The sequence below is a fragment of the Hylaeus volcanicus genome, chromosome 3 (assembly GCF_026283585.1).
Source record: "Hylaeus volcanicus isolate JK05 chromosome 3, UHH_iyHylVolc1.0_haploid, whole genome shotgun sequence".
In the NCBI taxonomy this organism is placed as follows: Eukaryota; Metazoa; Arthropoda; class Insecta; order Hymenoptera; family Colletidae; genus Hylaeus; species Hylaeus volcanicus.
The window spans coordinates 5,362,733-5,389,975 of record NC_071978.1 but is presented as its reverse complement, the minus strand read 5'-3'; the positions used below and the strand labels follow the sequence as shown (position 1 = coordinate 5,389,975).

Genomic DNA, 27,243 nt, shown 5'->3' with positions numbered 1-27,243 from the left:
TTGTGATTTTAAACTCCTCTGTTGATACTTCCTCTTCCAACGAAATTATGAATGCTTCTATTTACTCCATAACCGAACAAGAGTACTTTAATTAGTAATTTCTCCATCTTTAATAATAGCACATTTTCCCAAAAATCGTGGTCAAAGATCACGGCGTCGAATAAATTTTGGTTCAAGTCGCGGTATTCTTCAAAGTCCTCCGCTGATCGATGACAACCTCTGTCGAGAGAGTCGCGGATGACCCGGTTAATTCTCCGTTGGAATCGAGGAGTCGCGATGGCTTCGATCGCACCGCTGACCGAGAGGATCTGGAACTCCATTTCGAAATCTAATCAACGCGAAACCAAGGACAAACCAATCGTACTCGCGAGAGGGGTGGGTGGTTTCAGCTTCAAAGAGTTATGAGACATAGGAGTCACGGAGTAACCGCTAAGCCGGCGGCCGTGTATCCCGCAACGCTCAGGCAATCTGATAGGATTCAAGTTCTGGGGCTGGGCTGAAAATAAAGCCGCCGCGGCCACGATTAAACCCCCCTTGGTACGTTGATTACCAAACCGGACAGCTCGGGGAGGGTAGCGGTTGGCCAGGCGTTTCTCCCGGAACGAGAAACGAAAATCGATGCCAGACCACCGTCGGCTCGCCTCTTCGGGGACTTGATTTTCCCGCTTAACTGAGGGACCGCGCGATTTAGTCGGCCAATGGTGCGTGCCGTGCCAAGGGGGATATCATTCCAAGGAGATGCGACTATCCAGGGAGCCTAATCTGTCTGGAACAATTTTTTCATTCAGAACCGGAGGTGATATTTTATTTTACTGGAAAATTCGTGACGTTTGAGAATGTACAGATGAGGGTATACTGAATTTATTATGGTTCGAGTTTATGTATATTTCTTGAACTTTCAGAGCAAGTTCATGGCTCTTCGACACGAATTTCTCGACGTCATCTCACGATTCTCGCATCATCTGTCAGGCGAAAGAATGCCGCCAGTTCGGAAGTCTCCGGAAGGCGTGCACGCGAATCCCCCGCGACGACGTCCATGCAAATTTCACCGACGGCCCAGTCGCCGAGCGAATCAATGGAAGCTATTACGGTGCCAGGATTATTCCAGGAAATTCGCGGAAAGTAATTAATGCCGGCTGTCAGGGGATTCAATTCGCCCGTATAAATATTGCAATCGTCGGTTAACGAACTTCCGTCACGATCGATCGGCCATGAATCGAGATATCGAACGGAGTTCCCTCGGTTGTTCGCGACGAACATCGAACACGCTTGCTTGCAAATATTCAAACGGGTCAAGAATACCGAACTATGGCTTTGAAACCGTCTCTGGACCGAAGTGGGCTCGAGAACCTTGAAACTTTCGAACGTCTCGGCTGCCTCGATAGCGTTCCAAGTCTCGAAACCCCTTGAACGATGCTCGTTATAGTTACCGCAGAATTTTCCCTCCCGATGGTCCGATACCGTCTCTTTGTTTCGATACTCCTCACCTGGTTCGACAACGGAAATTTTCCGGGATATTTTAACTCTGCACTTTGACGATATTCTTTGGAGATGTCTTTGCAGAAATTTATCTATGCTCGAAATTTTAACTTTCTTCGTTTCTAGGTTTCTTCGTGCTGGATTAGTATAGATGAAACTTGAAATGAGTTGACGTGCCTTGCACTAAACAAAATACAAAATATGGTTAGAATAATTAGTTGGTGCATCGAATATTGTTTTGAAATACTATGTATTAATGAATTGAGAAAATAAAAAAATAGCATTCGTCTCAACATGCCAGATCTGACTCGTTTAATATCATTATCTCAGGTGTGCAATCCTGACGAAGGGACATCGTGAAGTGTGTTCCGAATTTTTTAATGAGCTTTTTTTCAGAGGTAAAGAAAAGTATGTAGAAGAATATCTGAAAGTAGAAGTAGAGTGAGCTCGCGTGAAAAATTTTTATTCTACATATTCGACTTCCTCGTTATACATTCATTAAACCTCAATATACATCCTCATTATACATTCGGTTCCCTCATTAAGCTTTGAATGTTTGTTTTCCTGACAAGAATGATTATTATTCTCCTACCTAACTAACCCTTTCCTGCTAGCCCCTAACTACTGCATATTCCTAATACCTTCCACTAATGAATCTCCTTGAAATAAGTATTATCATCTACGACAACTGAATTTACATCAAAGTTTTCCTTACAAAATTCAGCAATTTCTGCAATCGAGGTAGACGAAAATACCGCGCTGCAACAGATTCACAATGTCAAAGGCTTCGGATTACAGACAGGGAGCACGGTAGCAACTTACACGGAGGTCTCAAAGGTGAGCCTACGTAGGTTAGTAGAAAGCTCGGAGTCAAAGGTCGATGGGAATAAAAAGGTTCCCCGAGAACTTCTCAAGACGCTCCTGAGCTTCTCCTTTGGCGAATCAGGTTCACGGATACATCAAAGGGTCCTGCGACGACGCACTGACGGTAAACTTGGCCGAGTATTTAATTGGAAATTCATTTGCAACCCGCCGAGACTCCTGTGCGAAAGGTTTTTGCGCAAAAGTTCGGGGCGAGAAAAGAATCGAGCTTCCGTGTCTTGTCAAATATAGCAGGGGAGCCTGGAGATGGGGTTCCATTGAAGGGTAGCTTGTTAAGAGGGCTGGGACGGCGAAATCGTAGCGTTAATCAATCTTCGCGGCTGATAAGATGAATTACACGGGAGGACAGCCTTGGGCGTGGGCGATTAATTAAGAACCGTGTACTCGTTTGCGACGGGAACGCTGGTTGCCACTCGTTCCTTTATCGAAAGAAGCATTTGTATCATTCGTAACTTCCTCTAAGTTCCGTTTCACGTTACCGTGTTTGAAATTTCGCATCGTATCACGTTTTCGGATCGCTGGAAAATTCGCTGAGACGTTCTCTTATATCTACGAGTCCTCCATCTTCTCCAGTGGTCCTGTTTTTTGCTTCAAGAGAAGTTAAGGAACAATGCTCTCGGTAGCCCTTTCTGTTAGCTTCTTTTAAGTTAACGAATTACCCTTAGCTGAACGAGATATCTCTATAATTGTCGATTCACGACGATCCGAGTTCCAGCCAGAGTAATTCGATTCCCCAGCGTCGTCTCCGACGCTTCATTCGAGAAGACGTACACGCGCGTCGCCTTGAAGCCTCTTAGCTGAGACTATCGGCGACGACACCCAACACCAGGCTGACTACCAGCAAATTAAATCCAATTTCTCCGTCGTTCGTCACTTCGTCCTCTTCGAACACGGAGCCCAGAAAAGCTTCTAATGCGTGGCTATCCAGCTGATAAACGCGCGCTACGTCACGCACGTGTACGCGGAAATCCATTATACAAAGAACTCTGGAAACTCTAGTAATATAAAGACAAACCTCAATCTCGATGACGAACGATTGGATTTATCCGCAATACATGTGATTAATAAAAATTATATTTCAACTCCAGAAAGGATGAATGCTGTTATTTATCACGCGTACCGTAAAATAGACAAAGACGTTTGATCGTAATGTAGAATTTCAGAATGTTAGCGTATGTTAAATATCATTTAAAATTTTGAAAAGAATTTTAATTAGAGTTTCATTCGAATTGTTTATAAGTAGAGCTATAAAAAGAAGAATGGAATATTGAGAAGCTTATGGTGTGTTCATTTTGAAAGAATTACATATGTATATTGGTACGATTGGGTCGTTTATAACTTTCTTATTCTCCTTCGTTCCTGTCAGTTTTGTCGCGTCTGATCGTTAATTACGAGTTCTACTTCTGCCGCTATCTTTAATTTTTTTTAATACAGGTGAGACATAAAATGGGACTCTCCCTTTCGATTTCTTTTGTCGACCGGTCATTTGTCATCGTTCGTTTGGTGGAGTTCCCGGCGATGGATCATTCTCGGCATAGATTGATCGCAGAGCTGCGACCAGAGGGCTAACGAATTTCCTCTAATTAATTCTTCCCTCTTTAATCCCTCTAAATGGTCGTCTGCGTGCGCTGAATTCGGAACGATTTTCTATACCATTAATATACTTTTACTAGATATTCTTTATTATTTATTATATTGCTTTTATAATATATTTTACTTATGATAGATCCTCGAAAAAGCGCCTCGCGCAAATGGCTGTAAAATTTTCATGGCTCGAACGTTAACAAAATTTTACATCCTACATTTCGCTTGCTCTACAAGTATCCCTCAATTAAATTTAATTACTGCCTCACTTCAAATATTCAAATATGTTTCATACGAACAAACTTTTCCCGTTTAGAAATGCATTTATGCATAATAGTAACGCTTTTATATCGCTTTAGGTAAGTTTCAATCGAATCAAGCCCGCGTAAAGTTCGAGCCTATTCAAGCTGTGCGTCGCCGTTTGAAAAGCTCGAAAGTTGCCAAACGTTTCAACTACCTCGAGGTTCTTCAAAACCGTGCGGGAGTTACGAGACCTTTTCGAGATCTTCGATAGGTCCGCGAAAGAGGTCTCGCGGTTTTGGTAACGGCGGAGGTGGCGCGGCGAAGTTTCCGGCTGCTCGTAAATTCGAGCCGCGTCACGGAGCCTTGTCCGCCCTGATCGCAATGTATAATGCACGCCATAGCGAGCGTCGAGTAAGAGAAATCGATTAACAGGCCAATTTCGAAATTCATTAGCCGATCAGGCTTGAATATCGCCAAGGAGTCGCTGCATGCTTACGAGCTGATTAATCGGAACTCTGCCGCGAACTCTCTGACGCCTCGACGACGCCTGCCACGAATTCGAATATCGGAGGCATCCAGCAACTCGGAATTGGATCATGAAAACATGGAAACAAAAGGGCCAGGGCGTGAACTGGGGTATTTTTGTGGTGGGAGGTGGATTTTTCCATTTGGTATCATTTCGTTATAGAATGTGCAAACGGAAAATCTTGCACTCGCGTAAGTTTATCCTGTGTAATCACTAATAATGTTTGCTGGACTTATACTCTGTCCTCTCGGAGAAGACTTCCTAGTGCAAAAGACGTACAAGCGGCGTTATTTTGTCAATTTTCAAATGAAAACCGTAAGAAACGCTAAATAAAAGTTCAATAACAGTTTCGCTAGGCTCACGCATGCTATTTCTTTGTAGAAATATTCGTATATGTCATAAACACGTCTGCATCGGTTCTCGAAATTCTTCAGTCAACTCCATTAATAAAATCGAAAATGTTTACCCGCTGGAGAATGCAACGAGGTGAACCAAGATTAAGGGTGGTTGTTTTTCAGATCTCAACCGAGGACTCCAATCAAGTCGAAGAGTCCCACGGGGCATTGCGGTTGGTACTTCGAGCAGCCTCTATTACGTCCGACCACTTCTGCTTGAAGAATGTCCTGCGGCAGTTCCTCGTGTCGCGAGCTCGTCGGTCTGAAAACAACGTTGCGAAACGTACGTACATGCACGATACACCCTGACGATAATAAGGGGCTTTTTCGTGGCCTGATACGGCCAGGGTAACGAGGATGACGAAACGTCGGGTGCAACTCGTTAACGAACGGCCATTAAATTGCCGTCATACGATGCTTTCTTCTGGCCAATTTAATGCCGCCCGAGTGTTTGCGGGCATCGAGGGAGTTGAACGAGTGGTGTGTCACGTGACGCGACAGGGACCACTTCCACGTTCCAGGGATTATTATTTACGATTCCTTTTTTTGGCCGCTCGAGACGAAATTCCGAATTGCGCGATAACAAACCCTGCAGCTGAATCCTTCTTCATCCCTATCCTGCGCTGTATCAAACTATCTAATTGCTTTTTGTAGCTTGCACGCAATTCAATCTATTATTATAATTTATCTTATGTTTTTTAATCGAAGCTTTAGAAATTAATCATTCGTTTATATTGGTATATTCTTGAGGGATATATCTGATTTGATTTTCAGTTTGAGTACCGGGATTTAGGATGATTCTGTATTTGTCATTTAGTATCTTGTATTGTTTTCCTGTATCACCTAAGCTGTTCATTTTTCTCTTTCTCTAATCAACACTTATTACTCTTACATGATATAGTAACATAGATTACTGATAGATTACTCTTACATGATATATAAAACATTAAACTGTAATAACCAAGGAACTCTACCCGACGCGATAGAAATTAGTCTCCTGCCACGTTTCTAATAAATCCTACGATCGCAATTCCCTCTAGCGTTTCACACTCGTTCCAACCCTTCCCACCTTTTATCTCGATCGATGAAAGTATAATTAAATTGAAAGCCTCTTCATCCCAGTGCCACGAAATTTCTGTTCATTGTTTCCCCGCGTAGTATCGCTCGTGGTTTATCCAAGAATTGAATTTAAAGATCTCCAGGACGGTGAGTTTAAAACCGCGCGAAACTCGATGCCATCCCCATTTAAAAGAGGAAGCGTAATCGAGGACTCGCAAGAAAATTGGTTTGGAAATAAGCAGAATTTTCTTCTCCTCAATTCTGTTCTTTTTTATCATCGTTGTCTGGCGATTTCATCATTTCACCGAGGAATGCTTGCGTAAAAATGGAGATTCGTCTTGAATATCTTGGCTAGCCGTAAAAACTCCGGGGGTGCTTTTACGCCGTCTCTTGTCCTTCCTTATTTCGAATCGAAAAGACTCGAGGAGATAGTAGCCGTGCGTTTCTTCGCCCTTCTGGTTTATTGCGAGTTCTGCTTCCCAGAGATACGGCGGTGAAAAACAATGCAGTTTCGTTATCAGAGCGTGGCTCGAAAACACCTGACCCGTGAACACGCGAGCATCCCCTGCGCTTTCTTTCAAATTTGCTCCGCTTCCATTCGAAGCAAATAAGATTATTTAAAATTGTCTCGACGAATAACGATAGGTATCCGCAGCTCTTGAACCCTGGGCCTATTTGAGGAACTTCATCTTTTCTCCACTTTTCCCTTTTCGTGCCTTTCAAACTCGTGTTTCTTATTTTTTGCTATGCGAACGTTACATTTCAGCTTTCCATCAAAATTAAATAACACCTGTTTTATCTTCTATTATTAAAATATATATAGATATTTAATGTCATATTTCGTGCATCGTCCTGTACCTAAATTTTATTTCACACACGACACCTCGAATACGAGTTCCTTCCTGTTCCCACCGCTTCGCCCACAAATATTACATTCTTTCCTATCGAAATTAAATAACACCTCTTCTATCTTCTATTATTAAAATATATATAGATATTTAATGTCATATTTCCGTGCATCGTCCTGTACCTAAATTTTATTTCACACACGACACCTCGAATACGAGTTCCTTCCTGTTCCTACCGCTTCGCCCACAAACATTACATTCTAGCTTTTCTATCGAAACCGCCCAACAAATACAATTTCCCATTCGATTGGAGCGAGGGAAATTGCGAGGATCTCGAAACGTCCCAACAAAGTCGTTCCTTTCCACGGGAACGTATTAGTGCCCCGACAACGTATCATTTATTCGTGGTCCTTGATAAAGGATACGGCGAGGGCTCATGCGAATTTAATAACGCGTCGTTCGCGGCGAGAAAGTAAAATAAGCTGTTCCCATGGTTTTTTCATGCCCGAGCCGTTCCATTCCCTCAAATTACCCGTGAGACCTCGCGCACGAACGGATTCCCAAGGAGGACAATGCATCCTGCGCGCTTCTCGTCGCGATAACAACTTCAACGGCAAAACAAAAGCTCATTTGCAATTTTTATTCTCCCCGGTAACGCGTCCCGCTGTTTCTCGCTACGGTCACCCGACGTTTTCTTCGCCCCCGTAGCGAGTCACAGTTTTCCTTTCATGAATCACCCCTCCCGCGAATTCGCTTCCGTCAGGAAAAGTTTAAAGAAGTTCACTCTCCGAAGCACTGAATGATAATTTAACCCCTGGTCCCGTTTTTCGCGACGTTTCCTGCGCCCTGTAACCGATGCACGCTCGACAAACTATTCAAAACTGGAGGCCCGATGCTTGGGACGATTAGGTTGCATCAGAATTTGCAATATAATTAAGGTTTAAATTTCAAAGGTCGTAGTTTTTTTTTTATGTTAAATAAACATTCATTATTCTTCTGTTTCTAATTGTGGTAAAATTAATTCTTTTAATTTTCTTAAATCGATGCGATGCTTATAGATATTTTCTAATAATCAATTTAATCCCCACACTTCAACCCTAAATATTCATCACCTCCCCCCCCCTCCCTAAAAAATCGATTACCATCAGCTGTGAATACAAAGAGGAAAGCAAACAGCTGAAAATAACCCCAAGAACGGTTACAAAAACCAACCGTCGGTCGGCTGGCGTAACAACGTGCGATCTGACTCATGTATTAGGCGATTTTCCGGCGTTTACACGAGAAAACTCGGTTTCACGAACGTCTCCATTCAATTCCTCCGCCCTCCGTAGCGAAAGGGTGTACGTAGACCCGTGTGACCGAGCGTAACCGTTCCCTCGAAAGTGAACCACGAAACTCCGAAAACCCTGAGAAAGAACGGGCTCCGTCGTTGCTAGTCCTAATACACATTCTCCCTCCAAAGTCGGTCTATTTTCTGCCTCGTAGCCGGCAAACCGCTCGGAAATTCCCCGACGACGAGGATATAGGACGTCGTCGACGCCGAGGACGACGACAATGCGCCGTCACGGGCCGCCCGCGGGCTCTCTTTTTTTATTCATACGTCCCTGGCTCGAGAGTTTATCCACCCACGAGATCGCGCGAGCACACGCGCACACACCCACGCACACACGTACACGCGCAAATACGAGCGCGGAAGCCAACTCGCACGCGCACACACGCGAGAAGGACCGACAGACCTGGCGGAGAAGCGAGAAAGCTAAACCAAATTTGCTTTTCTACACGGTCTGTGTATCTACTCCAATTTGCGCCGCCTTGGACCGGCCGAAAAAAGGCCTGGCTCTTCTTTCTTCTATTTTCCTTTTTTCTTTTTTTCTTTTTTTCTTTTTTTTTTATCCCGTCGAAAGGAGGTCGCGCCGACGAAATTTCCAGCCGAGTCCTTTAGCGCGTTACGCCGCCGCGCGAACAATGCCCGAGCGGAGACCACGCCGAACTGTGGATACCTTTTTGAACCCTGTCGGTGGCAGACTTATGGCGCCCGACTGGGGTATTTTTGGCTTTCGAGAAAGGGAGGCGAGATACGGAGAATCGGAGAGAAGCTTTACTGGTGTTTTGGGGAGGGTTGGAACGCGAGAATTTTCTTGTTTTCTTTATTCTAAATATTAGCTTCCGAAACGCAGCACTACACCTGACAAGTTACTGGAAGTAACATATTTACGAATCTTAACCTTTAACTTTTTCCGAAATATTCTGATCCTTATTAGAATCGGTCCTCGCAATTTTTATCTGACGAATGAAAAAGTTTCCCTATAGCTGGGGAAGGAAGTCTGAAAATATGTGTCAGAAGCCGTCTGATAAGATACCGTAAATTTGAAATATGTTTGCAAATATTTAACGGGGTAGTATATCAACCTAAAACCTCAAGGGGTTGAGCTCGACATTTTCGAAAAGATCCCTGCGGTGGGACGACGCCAATTTCAACCTCTACCCTTATCATTGCAATTCCAATTCCACGATCTTATCTTTTTTAATTTAAAGCGTCTGTTGACAATGTCATGGAAGTGGAAACTGCTAAATAACCTGGATAATAAATATGAACATTCGTATCATTTCGAGTCTTGCTTCTTTCAAACAATCTCAGGCAGTAACCAATGGTTAAAGTACATCTCTAGCCCTGGCTTATCCCCACCACGCTCGAGCCACGCCCACAGGCACTTTCTTTAAGCACTCAAGCTATACATTCATGGTCAGACATGTATGTCATAAAACTGTAGGATAATTGTACAATCAGATTGAGTTTTCTAACTCGGGACTTTTGGCGCCCCTTGAATTTCCTAACTCGAAACTTCTAATAACCCTTTACTTTTATTTTATCTATTAACTTGTTGCTTAATGTAGGGTTACATAATAAACAGGTTTGATCATTATCATTATGTATAGCCTGAACAAACATAGTTTATTCGGTATAAAAATTTGAATTTTCAATTAAAGCCTCTTGTGTTACACAAAATATTAACTATAAATACCTGGAGATACGAAAGAAACAACTATTAAATAAAATGTGCTTGTTCAGACTATGCATGCAATAATGTTTAATTCTACTCGGACTTGTATGGCGAAGTAATACAATGGATACCAGAAGTTGGAATGCAGGGTGATTATCAGATGAGGATCAGTATAATACGAAAGTGGAGTTACTAAGGAAACTTACGTGAAGATCACATGCAAAATGTCACCGATGAGCCCGTTATGTCTCAAGGAATGCTCCGAAGTTTCGCAAATTGCCCTCAGCAGACACTCGTGACCCTGATATCCGTAGCTGCGCAGAAAGTCAGGGGCGGGAAGGGAGCAAAGTGAAAAATAAAATAAGACCGTCTCTGACCCACTATGACTTCTAGGTCAGCCGCTGTGTACCTATATCTGCCTCCGCATGTAACAGTTTCGTTTATCCAGCCTTTTTTTCTGTACGCGAACGTGAACACGAGGCAACGTAGTTGCAATTAAGAGAGTTGAAATGGTTATCGAAGCCGAAAAAAAAACGAGACCGTTGAACGGGAAGATTGTCTCCTGAGACGAAACAATGGTTGGATGACTTTGATGTATGATAAAAAGAACTTTAACACATTCGCGACCGTCTGAAGTGGATTCACGTCACCTAAAATTCTAATCCTGGTTTTTTATTTTATACACTACACGCTTACAACGTTGATATTTCTGCCACTCACATTTATGTTATTCAATCGCGAATATGGATACGTAAATTCCAGAAACGCGAACGTTCCGTTATCCGAAAATTCCCCTAATCGAGTAAGTCCTGTTGCTCCATCAGCGAGGATAATGATGGCTCTACTGTGTGAATATCGGAGTCAAAGGCTCGCTAACCACCGAAGATTCAACGTGTCTAACAAAAGCGGCTGCCTAGACTGGATTCATAGAGGTTAATCATCCGTGAAGAATCTCACCTGATGAATTTGTTCTCCAACACCTGATAAACCGTGGACCTGTCCAGGCTTCTTCTCTCCCTTGTCTGTCTGCCCTCCCCCCAGAAATATTCCTCAGATACGTTGGTTGGCAGATTGTAGGAACCTTCGAAAAAGTTCGCCAAAGAAATTGATTTGTAAGGGTCTTCCAAGGGCACTGCCAGTGCGAGGAACAGCTGAAAAAAAAATGATAAGCTTGTTAATTTGTAGTTAATTGTTGTTAGAAAAAATTGTACTCCTTAGTTGACGACCAGGACAAGCTGATAATCTAGCGTGAATGATCAGAAAAAGAGAAGAGAAAAAACTCTGGCACTCGAGTCTTTTATTTATTACGATTTTTCTAGTTTCTGAACTTTAGTATGGATTGAAGAGATGTAATTATTAAATTCGCACTATGAATACGATTCTAAAGAAACGAATAGTTTTCCGAGCAAAATCATTGCTGCTATCTTGGCCATAAACGAGGAAAGCTCGAGTTCGCACTTACACCAAGAGCGCTCTCCTCTGGAAACGTCAAGGCTCTGATGGGACGATAAAGGACCTCCGCAAGCTCCGAATTCGGGGTTCTCGAACGGACAGTGCAGAGTATCAGTTCCAGATTGAACGTCAAAAGCCTATAAAAAAAAAAAAATAAGAAGAGTTCGCCTCCCTCCAGAAACAGTAAACCACACACGTCCGCCGTAAAAGGGATTCGATAAAACACCGCTGAGAGCTTCGGACGCACATACGAAATCTCAAGGGCACTCGTCAAAGGTGTAAATAGAATAGCAAAGCTTCTAAGCTTCTAAGCTTCTAAGATAATTTTAAGATTCTAAGTAACGTTTCTGTCACGGAATACACTGTAAAATGACTAGAACACTATGGAACACTATGTAGATGTATATCTGTTACAATGTGATTTGAAAAAACGATGGAACGTACAAAATTATGTGGAAATGCCTCGACATGCCTAAAAGCTGGACGAACCTGGAAACTACAGAACGAAGGACTGATTTGAAACGGTGGTATCCATACTCGAGTACGTCTTTGCTATAGAAACCGGTTTCCCACTCGATGTTTGCGATTCTAGAGTGTCAAGTGATAGATACAGAGGAACCACTTCGGTGTTAAATGTTGGGTGATCGACCAGTTCGGTGGCTAAATGTGAAAATGAAAATAAATATTGGAGAACGTCAATTAGAATAGTTAGGATATTGAAGACATTTTAAATTTAACGTAGATATTAGCCAGACGAAGGGTCATTGAGCACTGGAACGAGACTCGAGGTATAATTTTAAATTAATAGTGTCGAGGAGAGTTCATAAAATAATGATGTATTCAAAAAGTAAAACGGTTGTTAAATAAAATAGAACTCGCTAAATTTTGTTATCCCTCTTCAAAAAAATAATACACATCGAAATAAGCCACAGACGTTTACCAATTTTCATTCTGAAAGACTATTCATCGACTATAGCGATAATACTCTACACAAGAACAAGAGTTGAACAAACAATTATGTCAAAATTTTAATTTCACCAATTTTCTTCGCGCCTTGAATCCTTCCCCTAAAATATCAACGTCCGCGCTCTCCTGCGATAGTCCACTACTCACAGGGTGAGTTTCTTCAGGGGGTTGTTCGCGCGTAGCAGTTTATTATCGTGTTCGCGTCGTTAAGCGGACGCGCTTGCTCGTTCGCTGAGAACAGCCCGTTGGGTCGGCGTTTATTGATGTAAACGAGAAAGGAAATTAAAAACGGGAATAATCCTGGCAAAGTGGGCTCATTTACGTATGCATGGTTTAACCGCGGCCCGGCGTTTCGAACCACGACCGCTCCTCTATCTCACTCCCCCTACCCTCGCCCCCGTCCGTCCCTCTTTCCGGTTTTTCCTACGCGAGGCAGCGTAGAATCGCTAAAGTTTTTTAATCACCGGCACCTCTCGTCCTCCGTGATATCTGACGCGTAGGATTGTAATTGCATTTCGAAACCATGGCCCTGGAATCCGTGGAAACGTTTTGGCCGATGGGTACTTCGACACCGCGACCGCGGAGAAAATCGAGAATTAAATTCCAACATCCAATTGAAAGGCGCTAACTAAACTCTTCGACAAACGATGACGATGTATTTTATCGTCTATTATGATACATGTCAGGGGATGAGCAACCGTCTTCCCTGGCTTGAGAGGAAAATATTCTTTGATTTTCAAGACAATCTTTTGAGGGAGACTTGGTTTTCTTTTTTGGAAAGTTAACCAGAAAGGTTATTTATATATATGAAGTATTGAATTAGAAGAATTAGAATTAACATAAAAATAGAAGCGTGGTTTGGGTAAGAATAAAAAAGAAAATTAGGATATCTATGTACAGAAAAATAAACAAGAAAAATTACGTTGTATAATACCCATAGAAAGCGAGCACAAATATTTCCATTCAAAAAAATTGTCCAGAGTCTGATAGACGAATGAACAGAATTTTTTAATTAACTCACGATCTAAATTACCAGGAATAAACTCGAACCTAAATACTGTTCAATCCTGACGCATGGAGCGCACACGCCACACACACGAATGAGACATTCTTGTGTTCCCAAAGAAGGTCGACGATTTTTCCTTCCCAAGAACGAAGTGCCTATTTACCACAGACGCGTCAGTTACTTTTTACGGGGTCAGAACGTCGTCGATGTCGTGTCACTCCTTTCTCTTCTTCCTCAGTCAAGTTTCAGTGTTCACCAACTGTTTCGCTATTTCTGCCACGTCTATGGAGGCGTTTATGATATCCGTCATCCACTAAAATCGTCGTACTGCGACGAACTTCTTCTTTTTACGGACTGCCTCCACTTGTGAGTCGATACGTGTATCGTCGAGGCATTTTGCGCCACTTTGGAGACCTTCTGGTTCTGATGACGTATAATTCGATTCCTTTAAACAAGTTTGCTTTCTATCGAGTTAGCAGAAAATATGTTCTCTCCCCTTTCTATCTAGTTATCTTGCTGGCTTCCGTCTGAATAACTTAGAGAATTTCCCCTGTTTTACATTAAGCGTTATACAGTGCCTCGAGCATTATATTTAGTCCATGTAGTATGTGTATTACGTGTAACATTCTCGACTACTAGGCTTTCGAGTCTTCGTTAAGGTAGATAATTTTAGAATATTCTATTAATTTTTGAATTTCCAGAAATAGTACACCTTGTATTTGTAACGCTTTTTAATATCATTTTTAATTTAAACACGAGTTTTAGTTTTTACCAATGGTTAACATTCGAATTTAATCAAAACGGCAGCACTGTTGCACTGGTTCAATTTTATTTATTAAAAGTTTCCACGGCACCCAAACTTCCCTGTTGATAACTAAAATTGATGTTAACATTGTTATGTCTACACAGAGACATTTTGATAACGAACAGAACGATCAGTTAAAAAAGTGACATGTTACGAGGAACACACCGTAGATTCAATTTTAGTAGAATTTTAAAATAAAAACATTTTAAACCTCCTACAATATTTTCGTTCAAGGAACACTCTCTGACAGTTGAACAGTATATGATACTTAAATTTGAATAATTATTTCTACAATTGAAGCAGTTAATTTTTATCCCCGATTATAGCTCAGTCCACGAAGATATTAAATGAATTCCAGAACGCTGAATAACAAATGATGGATCAACTGGAAACACAGCCAAGAGATCCGGATTTTTCTCCATTGAATTCGAAATCATTCCGCGAAATCCCTTTGCTAGAAGCGAACGCGTAACGAATCAATCCGTGAACAAAGACCGCCAGCTTCGAATTCACAGAAACGATTACGCCTTGTAATTATTAAACGGAATGTGTGTCGCTGCGTCCCAAAGTGCAAAAATCGTTTCTATTCTTCGGAATTCCTCGAAAAACTTTTCGAAATCGTGAAAGACTTTTTTTCCAATTTAACCTTTGACATCTATCGAACCGAGCATCGTTAACTGCAACGTTAACTGCTTTATCGTAGCATGGATACGAGACAGTAATTTCTAAGCTTTGTGAATTTATATTTAAATTCTCACAAATAAATGTCTTGTTCAATTATATATTTTTAATTATTAATAAATATGTGGTTCTTCCCAGGCACGATTTAAAAAAAAAATACAGATTGCATTGATTCGATAAAGCTCCAAATTTAAATATGATTCTTAAAATTGCAAGTATAAAATTCAAACTTTAAGACTAACATTTAAACTAACCTTTCGAAAGAAAATATATTACCTCATGAAATCAATATAATTAGAAGCATCACATCTAAATAAACATAAAATTACCTTCCCTTGCACGGTGCCTCTAATGATCTCTTTCCCTACGTTTCCAAACCTGCCTCGCTTTTTCTTTATTTCGCATCCTTGTTATTTCCAGCTTCGAAAGAATGAACTCCGCGATAATTGCTCGTTCAATTTTATGCCGATTTCTGAGCTCTCCATCGTATTCAACGCGTCGAAGTGACGTTGGAAAGAAATTCCGCCTGCATAATCACGCAAAAACTCTCATCAATATCGCCGCCCCCCCCCCCCCTCCTCTTCGTCACCCAGCACCGCAAGAATAATTGAATTCGACGCTCGTTACGTGTCGATGAATTTCCAGGTGGATTTATTACGACATCAGGTTTCCAGGAGACCCTGCTCGATAACGCCACCCCAAAACGAGGACTCGCGGCTCCTCGTTAATAGCAGCAGCGCTGCTGGGTTTACGATAGAGACGTGACTCCGTCGGCGCTCTACAGATTCAGTCTCCCCCACGCATTTATCCATTTGCTACCCTGAAAAGCTCCGAAATGCTCCGCCTCTTAACGTTCTAGCTTTCATATTCGTGTACGTGTACGATTTTCGGAAATTATTGCATGTTACGACAATTTGAACCGAAAGGATTTATCTGTACTCGTGAATAGCGATTCGAGGAGTTTTTTTTAACAACAAATGGGTGGGCAGAAATGTTTGTAATGTCTAGTGTGTCAAGACGAAGCTTCGAGGGAGGAGAGAAAAAATTGTCACGGTGTGAAATTTATTTTGTACAAGTACTTTGCCCTGTCTTTTTTCTATTTAAATTCTATTTCGTCACAAGTTAATAAAAGCATTACCAAGAAATCTGGCGTCGTAGCGAGAAAATCTCAGACATCAGCTTTATTTCCAGCCATCCAAGTGGCGTCCCCCCTCGACACGATATTCGTGAAACGCTGTGTCTCGCGGAAAACTCCTCCTTCCTGCCGTGGAAAAATGCGGGCGACCCTTGCGCAGAATTTACAAGGGAAACTTCGCGCGAAGGGTTGAGTTGCAAAATCGCCAAGTGTGCACAGGGAAAGGGAGGGAAAATTGTCCAAACTTTTTCTCGCCGTTCTCCCTCCCCCGTACACCGTTTCCGCGAATTTCACGGAGAACCGATCGTTCTTCGACAGTTTTTCAGATTTCCTCCGAAATTCTTCGCAGGCGTCAAATAATAGTCGGAGTTTTCGTTTGAAAGCACTTCGCGAGCTTGTATATATAGGAAGTTACTTAATGGAGGGAACTTCGAAGAGACTTTCTATTCGGGTGCCAGCGCTAGAAATTTAGACAGCGTTCCTGACTAACTCGTTTTACAAACTTTGCCGCTGAGAACGCTGACCCATCGATTTCAGGTTAATTTCCCATTAAATTACGATGGTTGTTGTAATATCTTTTGTAAAGTAAGAAGACTCTACTACTTTATGTCACGAAAGATGATTCATTTGGATAAGACTCGGATAAGACTCAAGCCTTGTATTTTTTACTATATTTCCTATAACATTTTTCGATGCAAATTTTACTAATTACAGTTCAAACTGTATACATTCATGTATCGAAATTTGAAATTTCCGCATGATCCAATTTCAATGTAAAAGATTCCCAAATATTAAAATTTTGTGTCTGTGTTTCTGGGGACCGAAGTAATTAATGTAGCAATGAATTTCGAACTTTTTCGTTCTTTGCTCTCGTACTGGAAGCCTTTGCTTCATTCGAAAGGACAGTAAAAAATGTCGAGTTCGACATATCGTTCGACTTTCGTCCTGTTTCACGGTAGGTACGAAGTTCCTGGTGGTCTGTAATTTCCATTCAGCGAGGACTATTCTAATTTTAATGATAGAGACGCGTAGATCCCGGGGCCCATCCTCGAGGATAGTAAAAAATCTGTTCCAAAGCGCGCCAGCTCGAAATTCCGCGCGGAAGTTCGACGTTCCCGGATCTATCGCAATTTTTTCCAATTAAATACCCGTTGAAATATTTCCTTGCCGCTGTCGAGGAATTATTAAATATTTAACGATATTCAAATTTACGGATATTCACACTCCCCCTTTTTATTTAAACAAAAAGTATACTACAAGAATGAAGCATGATATTAAGAATTATTTTTAATTTATTATTGGATTATCAATATATTAGCAATTATATGCCTCAAACATTTTGTTTAGAAAAGGATTATTAGAAATTAGATTAAATATAGAAATATTCGAATAAAACGAATTCATCCAGTACCATACTGTAACAGTGGTTCAGACGTCGCTGTACAAACCAAAGGTAACGTTGCGAGAATTTCTCAAGGTTCACTCGTCCGTACGAGAAAAGAACTTCAGAATTTCTGGTTTCGACGTCATTTTCGCTGCTGCGCGATGTTCGTACAATATTTAAGCGCCACGCTCCTCGCTCGAGGAGGAAACTCGTGAAATAAGTCAGCGAACTCGGACGATAACAATTTGCGATTCGAAACGACGCTCAAGTGTTTCCGATTGGCGATTATGGTATCTGGGAATCGCGGCCATATTCCGCCGATTTATCGTCCGACTCGCGCGGTTTAAGCCCGTTCACAGATCACAGAAATGGGGGAAATTTGATTCGAATAATGGACGACGAACGAAAGTCTCCAGTTCATTCGATTAAACTGAAATTCAAGGGTCTGTTCTCTAAAAGCTTCGCGCCAATTAATTTCTAGTGAAAGTTTTCCATTCCTAATGTGTGTTCTTAATTTATAGGTAAGAGAAATGTACATTTGATAAGGCAAACCCGACCTATCCAAACCTGTGAATAAGTTTTTTAACCATGGTTTTTTAACCCTTCTTTCAATTTCTTAATGTCTAATTTTTATTCAGTATCTGACGGAGATTCAAAATAAATTATTACACGGGAAGAAAGTAACGCGACATTTTTTCGACTTCCCCGGCCCAGATGGGAATAAATTGTCGCTGAAATGAACCGGACTCGCAGCTGGAACCGTGAAAGCGTTTGTCCGACTGAAAAACGATGAATGAACCGCAGAAGTCGGCAGAGGAAATGTGACCAGGGTGCGAAAGGAGTTTCTGCGATGCTCGCAGCCACCGAGGGAAAGAAATGAAATTCTCCGAATTGCGAAATAAATCGGTTACTTGGCTGGAAACGTGGCTGGTAACATGGCTTAGAAATGAGCCGACAGTCACAGACGATTGCACTTGTAAAATTGGTATTACTAGATATACTTGTCAGCAGAGTTATACTTGCTGTCATACTTGTCTTCATAGCTGTACTTTGCTCAGTTGTCATTACTTGACATTGTATAATTATCCTTGTCACAACGTATACCCCATTTATCGCATACATCACTTGTCACCATGTGTAAACTACTCGTCATTACAATCACCCTGACGCATCATTATCATTGTCACTCGTACTCGCAACAACCATCACCATCATCATAAAATGAGACATTTCCAACCAAAATATTTCAACACATTTCATACCACATTCCACGCATTTCTCCCCACGTGCTCGCGCTATTACTATGCACGCACGTTTCACCCACGCGTACGAATGCATTTACTTCCCCCAGGCCTGAATGGGATACGTTTCCCGCGTACCTCGCGCGTCCGCGAACGTCCGCGAGCGTACAGTCATCAGGGAGCAACGCAGGATTCGAAATTACGATTCTAGACGATCGACGTGCACTCCAGGCGAATCGTAACGATAACGCAAGAATCGTCTGCTCGACGCGAATCGCATACCCGAAGCGGATTCTTTTCCCTCCTAGGACCATCTCCTCGGTCTCTCGCGGCTTCCAACCGACATCACGAGGGAATCAGCCCTCTGATTCGACGCGAGGATGTCTTCGACTGGTCGAAGACAGCCACGAGACTTCGAATTTTCACGATAACCACCCTTTTGCCATCCCTCGGACCGATTACTCGCGAAAACTCCCCACGATATCGGTCTCCCGTTCGAATCAATCCCCAGGGTGCCGCTTCGCGGAGCTCCGGATATATATTCCTCTCTTGGTGTCTCTCCAGCCCGTTGTTAAGGAGATTTATGATCGCACCGGACGTTCTGGAACGCGCGAGGCCGACCGTAATACGAAAATAATGCAAATGTCGCGCGAACGCGACGATACGATTGGGGGACGCCTAAAGAGTCGCGGCGTCTGCGCGAGAACCCCATGGAGGATCTCTGGGATCGATTCGAAAAAGATTTCTAGAATTATAGCTCTTTACACTTTGCTTATCTGGGTTGGAGAAAATTGCGACCGGGCTTGAATCGAGCAGATTTGTTTCCTCTTTTTAGCTGGCAGAATGTTCTCTATTATAAGTTGAACGAGTGTGCAGAAAGTTACATTTAACACTTAACCTACCACGACTAATCGAATAACCGTTTTCAAACATTCGCATACAGTTCTTGTATAGAATATATAAATTATATGGAATTCTTTCATGGATTACTAAATTTATCGTCACGTAAAATATTTTTACATTCAATTGAAAAAAGTGTTTTTAAGACTAGTCAGCCTACAGAGCATCCTGCACTACCGACGCTGGGCCCTACCTGATCAACAGTGTACTCTTCCTTATCGACCTCAGAGAGTGAGCCCCGAAACTAACCGATTAAACTGGGTAATGTAGACTTCTGCGACTATTAACAAAGTATTCTACGTTATCGACAAAGCAACTTGCACTATCGAGGTACAACAGAAAATTCCTGATCCTGAATACCGAGCAATTGAAATAAACACCTAAATATTATTCCATTGAATTTAAATTTAAATTTGCACCCATTCCGCTCGCATGTTCGCCTCTTTATTCCACAAAAAAAAACCCCTGTTTCACTTCCAGCCCATTAATTGCGCGCGTGTTGAACCGCATTAATTGCAGCGGCCGTTCTAAAAATTTACGATCCGCGGAACTGCAGCTCGGCGAGTTCATGAATGGAAACTGATCGCCGCATTAATTTCACCGAAGGCAGCCTGGACAGTGACTGCAGTTTGAATGCAACCTGTCCGTCTCGTGCGAGGAGAATCCCAATGTTTAACGGGAACCGCGTTCGAAACGGGTTCATTATTCGCTCAACTCGCGATAACGAACTAATTGCCAGCTATTAACGACTCTTTGTCTCGGCAACTGTCTGACAACGTTCGTTTCATAACCTCGGAAAGTCTGACGAGCGTCTGGCGTTCAACTCGAGCGTTCGCCATGCGGATCACGATTGTTGTCTCCGTTTTGCTCGCGTTTTACAATCTCTCGAGTGCTTTGGAGAGGCGCAAGAGGTACCTGGTCTTCCCTAGACCGGTAGGCAGTGGAGCACCGACGAAAGTACAGGTACCCGCGGAGTGATGCGCATTCGATGCTGTTTCAGTTTCACGGAGACTGCTAATTGAAAGTTTCGCGATAAGTAGGTTACCCGAGTCCAGTGAAACGAGCTAATCAACTCGATTGTGGGAAAATCTATGGAGCGGTTAAATCAGTTTAGTTAATGGAAGAATATTTATATTATTTTTTAATGATTTCGATTGAATGTGGGTGTCAGGAATAATTTAAGAATTGCCAGAACTTGAGCTTGATTCTGGTCATAACGTACTTTTGGGTGCTTCGGCTATACGTACATTTAAACATAAAATTGCTAATTCAATTACTAGAAACTAGTATGTTATTGACTTACAAGAATAGCAAATTTACACTGAATTATTTAAAAATATTTTAAACTAAATATATACAAATATTCGCAAATAAAATTCAAATGGCACGTACAGTACTTGCAAAATCAGGTTCAGAGTTCTTTTAAATAAATTTGTCATCCAACTACCTAAATAAGTTTACGACACGATTGGAAGAAAAATCTGAGAGCAAAATTTAATTACCCGCCTCATTCGGGTTACCGCCTCTCCATCGTTTCCCATAATCGACGTTCAAAGATAATTCTAAAATTCTCAGTTGCCCCAAATGATCTGGTTGCCGCTCGCGGAAGGGTTTCACGACCGAAACACCAGCGCCCGTCGAGCAAATTGGGCAACTTTGCGCGTCGACGCGATTGTCATGCAAACTCTCCGGTATATCGAGCACTACGCGCACACGGAAGTCACGAATTTCGCCTCCCACGCCTATATTTCCCGATCTAATTTCGCCGCATAGTGAACGTCAGTCGCGAAACGATCCTGGCAGCCGGGACTCGATTGGCGGTTATTATAAACGATCGATGACACCTTCGTGTATTTGAAAACCGTTCCAGTTAATCCTCGGCCTCGGTATACCCATGGAAGTCGACGTCAGCCTGATTATCGGATATGTGATGAAATTTAATTACGCCCTGCCCTACAACGCTTCCTACTTGACGGATCCATATGTTCGCTATGACAGATCGATCAGCGACGGCGTCGAGGTCGATGAGAATGACGACCCCACGCTGGACCAAGGTACGCGAGAACCTCGTACTCACAGTGACGCGCTTCCGGCACTTTTTCGACGCTTTCTCTGGCTTCACCTGCGCTTTATTCGTCGGATTTCGCATGACCATTTCAAGGGAGCGTTAACAGAAATTGAATCGAAATAAAAAAGAAACACGTTTCTAAATATGTCGAATTCTGACAATAAGAACTGTATCTTCGATATATCCCAGATTACCCATTTCTACTTGTTCCACCCAGTATAGATAGCTTTTCAATATTTGCAAACTGTAAGCAGATGATTCTACGTGTAAAAATGGATGAAAATCATGCAAGACATTTTTTACTACAAGGCTTTGTTCTCGAGTAAATTGATCCCGTTTTCTTAGAAACGAAACCCTGTACTGAAAACAGTTATTCCGCGAATTCGACTTATTTTTGCACGTAGATTCGTTTGATCCTTGGTTGAAATAATCGCGGGGCAGCCTGAACGCACCGAAACGAATTTTTTGGAGGAGGTCGTGACTAGACGAAATAAATTATTGCAGGAACGGATCCCAGTGTAAGAGCTCGATTCTTCTAAATCCGCGCGAGTATCTCTCGGGGCGCGGGGTCCAGGGAGGGGAGCTCAGTGCCGGGATAAGAAGGAAATCCTCTTCCTTTACATATTAACAAGGCTACTTTTGTTGCGTGTCTTATAACGCCCCCAGTAGAGAGCACAATGCCCTGAAAGCGGCTCTCCCTTTATCCGTTGATTCTCTCCTTCGTTTCGATCCTGTTAATCGTTTCTCTCCTCCTGTATCGAGCTGGATTCTTACCTGTGTTCTTTACTAGAAGGCGAGGAGCGACTCATCTCCAGATGGGAAATTTACGAAATCCTGGAATCGGTTCTTGGCGATTCACGATCGGGCAAAGCCTGCCTTCTGAGGGCAATCTGCGAAGCTTCCGCGGTACCTTTCAGCAAAGTTCATGGCCTTAGCGCTCAGTTCCTTCATCTTCTCCTCGCGTGAGTATGGATCGCGTTGAGCAGAGAAGGTATTCGTCGAGATAAAATAACGAAATAGGAAGAAGGAAAAGTTGAAAATGATCGAACGCACTGCATCGAGAGTATTCTACGTTCTTCGTAAAGAATATTCACGGTATAGTTTTTGGAAAAATAGGGTAATTTCGTTTGGATTTCAGCCCGTCGACCACTTCGGACCCTTTCAGAACTGACTTTGATCGAGTATATCGCGCAGCTGAAATCATGGGACGACAAGCAACCAGGAGCTGCGACAGTTTATTTCCGGAATGCTCGGAGAGCCACTTGGAGTACTTCACCGAAGTACGTGAATGATCATTTGCTTCGCTATCTGTAAGGCTTCTCCATAGCGCCCACGTGTTACATCGAGGGAACAGTTTAATACTAATCGAAATGGCCGCCAGTCACCCTGATTGCATTCGCTGTTAAAGGGTTAAGCTACAGTCGAACTCTTGGTGTTTTTACTTTCAATGTTTCAATTCGTACATAATGCACCTGTCATGGTTCTTTTATTCATAATATTCTTTAAAATAAAAGTAACTGTTTAACTGATTCACTAATTGTTTAATTCATGCGTAACTGTTATTCATTCATCGAATGAAAATGACTAATATTTTAAGAAAATAAACCAAAATTAAATTTGACATTGTTGCGCAATATCTATCAACGTGTCAACGATATTATCGTGTTACATTGATAAGCAATGAATTTATGAATATTTATAAGTTTATAACCCATTTCAGCGGTCACTCTCGCGTTGCAATATTAAAAGCAACTTGAAAATTGTAATAACTCGTGCATTATGAGCAAGGTAATGTATGAACAATGAAATCTATTAGCAGACAAAAATATTTAAATTTATAATAAATCCTCGTTTCGTTCCCCTGACTCAAATAAAACCTCCCCCGAGCGACAGTAAAACAAAAGAAAAAGACAAGAAATCCGATACTTATCCCCCAAATTAAAAATCGAACCCGAAAAAATCAACCTTACACGTGTTACTACTCCCAACGAAAAATAGACAAAAATCGCCGCGACTATAGATTCCAGTGCCGTAATAGCAGCAGCGCGTTGAAGAAAAAAAAGGGGGGCAAGTGGAAAAAAAGAACGAGTAGAAAGTCCCACGGGAAGCTGCGGCTGAAACGGAACACTGTATCGAAACTCGAGGGGGATAATTTATGTGTCCCGATGTCGTACGATATTAGAAATATCAAGAGAAGAAAGGACGCTCGGTTCGCGAAGCAGGGCGCGGGTGGTGCGCTTGGGGGATGAAAGTGGCGAGGGCGAACGGGACCTCGCGGCGAAACGTGACGCAGTTATCCGGCGTTATTGGCAGTTCTCTCGTTCAATAACAGGTACACGTAAAAGAGAAAATACTCCGGTTGAAATTTATAGTGGGCGCGGAGCGAGAGCGGAGAGAGCAGGGGAAAAAATGGCCCGTGACGCCAGTGACCGAGAGAAACCGACTGCGAGGACGGAGAGGGGGCGAAAGGAAGAACGGTTTTCCAGGGCAAAGCCATTCGTGGTAATTAACACGGCCCGACAATATACGATTTTGCTTCCGCGTCGTTACAACGCCACCGAGGCCGAAACCTTTGAGCACCGCGAGCTCCGCGTCTCTCTCCACCGCCCTTTCTAACACTCCCTGTCATCGTCCCTCTTGCTATCGCGGGGTAATTGACGATGACTCCCAACAACGCGTGCAAGTTTCGACTTTGACAATTGGCAGGGGTTAACATTTTCTCGTGCGAGTTCTCCATCGAGTTGTTCACTTGGTGCGGTTGAGGGATTACTTAACCCTCTATGGGATCACGTAACTTTCAGGTCACGTATAATATATCGATGTTTTACCAAGAAATTGATTTATTTCACATGACTCATATGTCCTAATTAATATTCAATGTTTGTAGATATGTTTGTAAAGATTTTATTTTGCATAAAGATCTAATAATCAGCGATTCAGCCACTTTTCGCTGAAATAAATTTTTTTCCTTCAACGAAAAGTTTCCCATCGAACACTTCCGCGCTATCGATTCCCTGTCCATCACTTTCGTACGCGAATTTGAATATTTAACCAGACATTGAACGGAGAGGGAAAGCAACGAGCCAACGCACGCTCGTTCTACTGTTCGCCGATGATACAGCGTTATGTATTTTACCGAAATTATGATTGTAGCGCGCATATATCAAACCGTTAGCTGCAAAGCCGTAAATTTTGTCGAGGATGACGGGGTCGAAAGTTAAAAAGAAGCAAAAAAAGAGAGAGAGAAACAAAAAAAAAGCAAAGTTTTCCGTCGCGTACATTTGACAGGAAACTGAAAAATTCCAAACTCTCGCTGAGCGTTAACCCCGCTCGAAACTGCGAGTCGAGCGAGTTCTTCTTTGCCACGTATTAACCGGAGATTTCACGATTTTCCGCCAGTTTTTCTGCTCGTTTCGCGAGCCTTCCAGTTGCAGTATCTGCGAGTTGATAGGCGGTCCAAAATTAATTACCACTGGACGAGCTTTTTAGAATTATCCGACACGGAAAACTGGCCGCGTTGAGGAGTTTGAAAACATTGTGGATTTCCGGGGTCATTTAACCCACTCAAGCCTACTATACGTCGGTAATTCATGTGGTTTTTAAAAGATTTTGTTGTATATCACAGCGAACATGGGAAATATTTTATGGAGTCTATGGATCGAAATTTAAAACGTTGAACCACCGTTCCACGCAAGTTATTCAGACAAGAAAGATTACAGGAGCAATTCAGTATTGTACTCATGCGTGCGAACAGAGGCTGATAAAGCTGCAAGTGTACCAAACCCAACATGATGAGGAATCACCAACGGTAGGAAACCTCCACCGCTGCAGGCAGCACATTGAATCACACAGAGAAGTGGTCAACCGCGAATAGTCAATCACCCACGGTTGTTACACACATTTATAGATTCTCATCAGCCACCGACCTGTACTCATTTCCGTCAGTTAAATGCACTCTTCGCACACTTCACATTCGCAACAAAGCTATCCTTGTACAACGTGTTACCGGCTTTACCGAACAACTCACAATTAAATAAATAATGAAGAACAATGCGAAATATCTTTACTCTACGTTTCTATTGATTGTACTTTACTTACTATAAACTATTTGTGTATGATAATTTAATTTATTCAATTTGAATGATTCTGGACAGCGAAGATGAGATTAAAAGAAAAATAAAAAATTATTTATGTCCGTAGCAAGGTACTATTTTGAGACGCTTGTTAATTGCTTATGAAAATCGCAGTAAACGTCACAAGCTGCTGACGTGGTCTAAACGTCAATTTACACGAAATGTAACATTGCGAGCTTCCAAACAAGACTGAATTACATTTTGTGTAGAATGTTAGCTAAAGTGGGGGTTTAACAATGCTAAAAAATACTTTTGAAAAATTCTAAACTTCATCGATTCTACTAACACTATCAATTTCATCCATTCTATTAATTCTATCGGTTATATACGCTCCCTAAATTCTATAAACTCTCAAAATTTTATAAATTTTCACCATTCCATAAATTCCATAAACTGACTCATTCCTCAAACTTCTATGAAACCATTATCAGGAATGATATCGTTTAAAAGAATGCCCGTTAATTATAAAACAGTATGGATACCACGAGAGAATTTGTAGAAATTTTCTGGCAGCCTCGAGAACGATTCCCAGGATCCAGCCATCGATTTTCGCTAGGTCGAATCGCGGGGACGAGCTTTCGATTTCCGGGTCGGCACGTCTCGGCCAGGCGGATAAGGAACGACAAATGGACGTCGTTTAACCCATATAGATAAAGCCCGGTATGCGTGTCCGCGTTCGCGGTTACGCCATCGAAGGAAAAAGATTCGTGTACATAACGAGAGCGAGTTTTACGACGGCCGTTCGGGGGTTGTAATTCAATTTAATGTCGGGATCGCAGACTGCCGGGCGGTTCGCGAAGACTCCACCTTGTTTCCAAATTACGGGTCACGAACCAGACACCGTGGGACCCTTTCCCGAAACGAGGACTTCCTCTCGTGTGTTCCATCCGCCTTCTTCCATTTTCGAACCGAACGGACACCCTGGCTGCGTTTCCTGGAAGCATTTTATTGCGTACTAACGTCGTTCGTTGATTTAAGAGGGTTCCCTCCGTGTCTCGAGTCGAACACGACTAGTCCACCGAATTTTTTTCGAGCGAAGTACACGATGTACCGAACTGAACTTTTGTGTTCTGGTTAGAACACCCTCGAGGAGTCCATATGAATTACTGGAGTTACTGTCTCTCCGAGTCTGTATATTAATATCTTCTTGAGATAAATTTCGAGACACATTTCGTTCAGGAATTTGTACCTGCAGATTTATGGAACTCTAGATGAAGTGTAATTTCTGTTTGGAACATTTTCTGAGATGCTTTGCAGTTTAAATGTAACAGTGGTCCCTCGTTAGAGGTTTCAAACTTGAATCTACTCGGAACCTTTTAACGAGGAATGGATGCGAATTTTTTTCTAACGTCAATCTTCTTTAACTCATCAGAAAACTCCATTAAGAGAATTACAAGTAAACAATACTGTAGGAGTCTAAACGAAAAATAAGGCACGGAGATTCGAAGCCACGA

General features: G+C 42.2%; 2 protein-coding genes across 2 annotated transcripts; one reads left to right on the top strand and one right to left on the bottom strand.

Annotated features, from left to right (window-relative positions):
- Positions 1-4,054: 4,054 nt before the first annotated feature.
- Positions 4,055-13,752, bottom strand: LOC128873529 (uncharacterized). The gene is made up of 5 exons (XM_054117155.1): positions 13,699-13,752; positions 11,481-11,777; positions 10,976-11,169; positions 10,225-10,332; positions 4,055-5,371 (listed from the first exon to the last, which is right to left on the bottom strand). The coding sequence occupies exons 1-5, from the start codon at positions 13,750-13,752 to the stop codon at positions 5,236-5,238; spliced, it is 789 nt and encodes a 262-aa protein (XP_053973130.1). The 3' UTR covers positions 4,055-5,235.
- Positions 13,753-20,425: 6,673 nt separating this feature from the next.
- On the top strand, positions 20,426-23,081 carry LOC128873910 (uncharacterized). The gene is made up of 4 exons (XM_054117918.1): positions 20,426-20,551; positions 21,459-21,642; positions 22,447-22,618; positions 22,795-23,081. The coding sequence occupies exons 1-4, from the start codon at positions 20,426-20,428 to the stop codon at positions 22,946-22,948; spliced, it is 636 nt and encodes a 211-aa protein (XP_053973893.1). The 3' UTR covers positions 22,949-23,081.
- Positions 23,082-27,243: the final 4,162 nt, after the last annotated feature.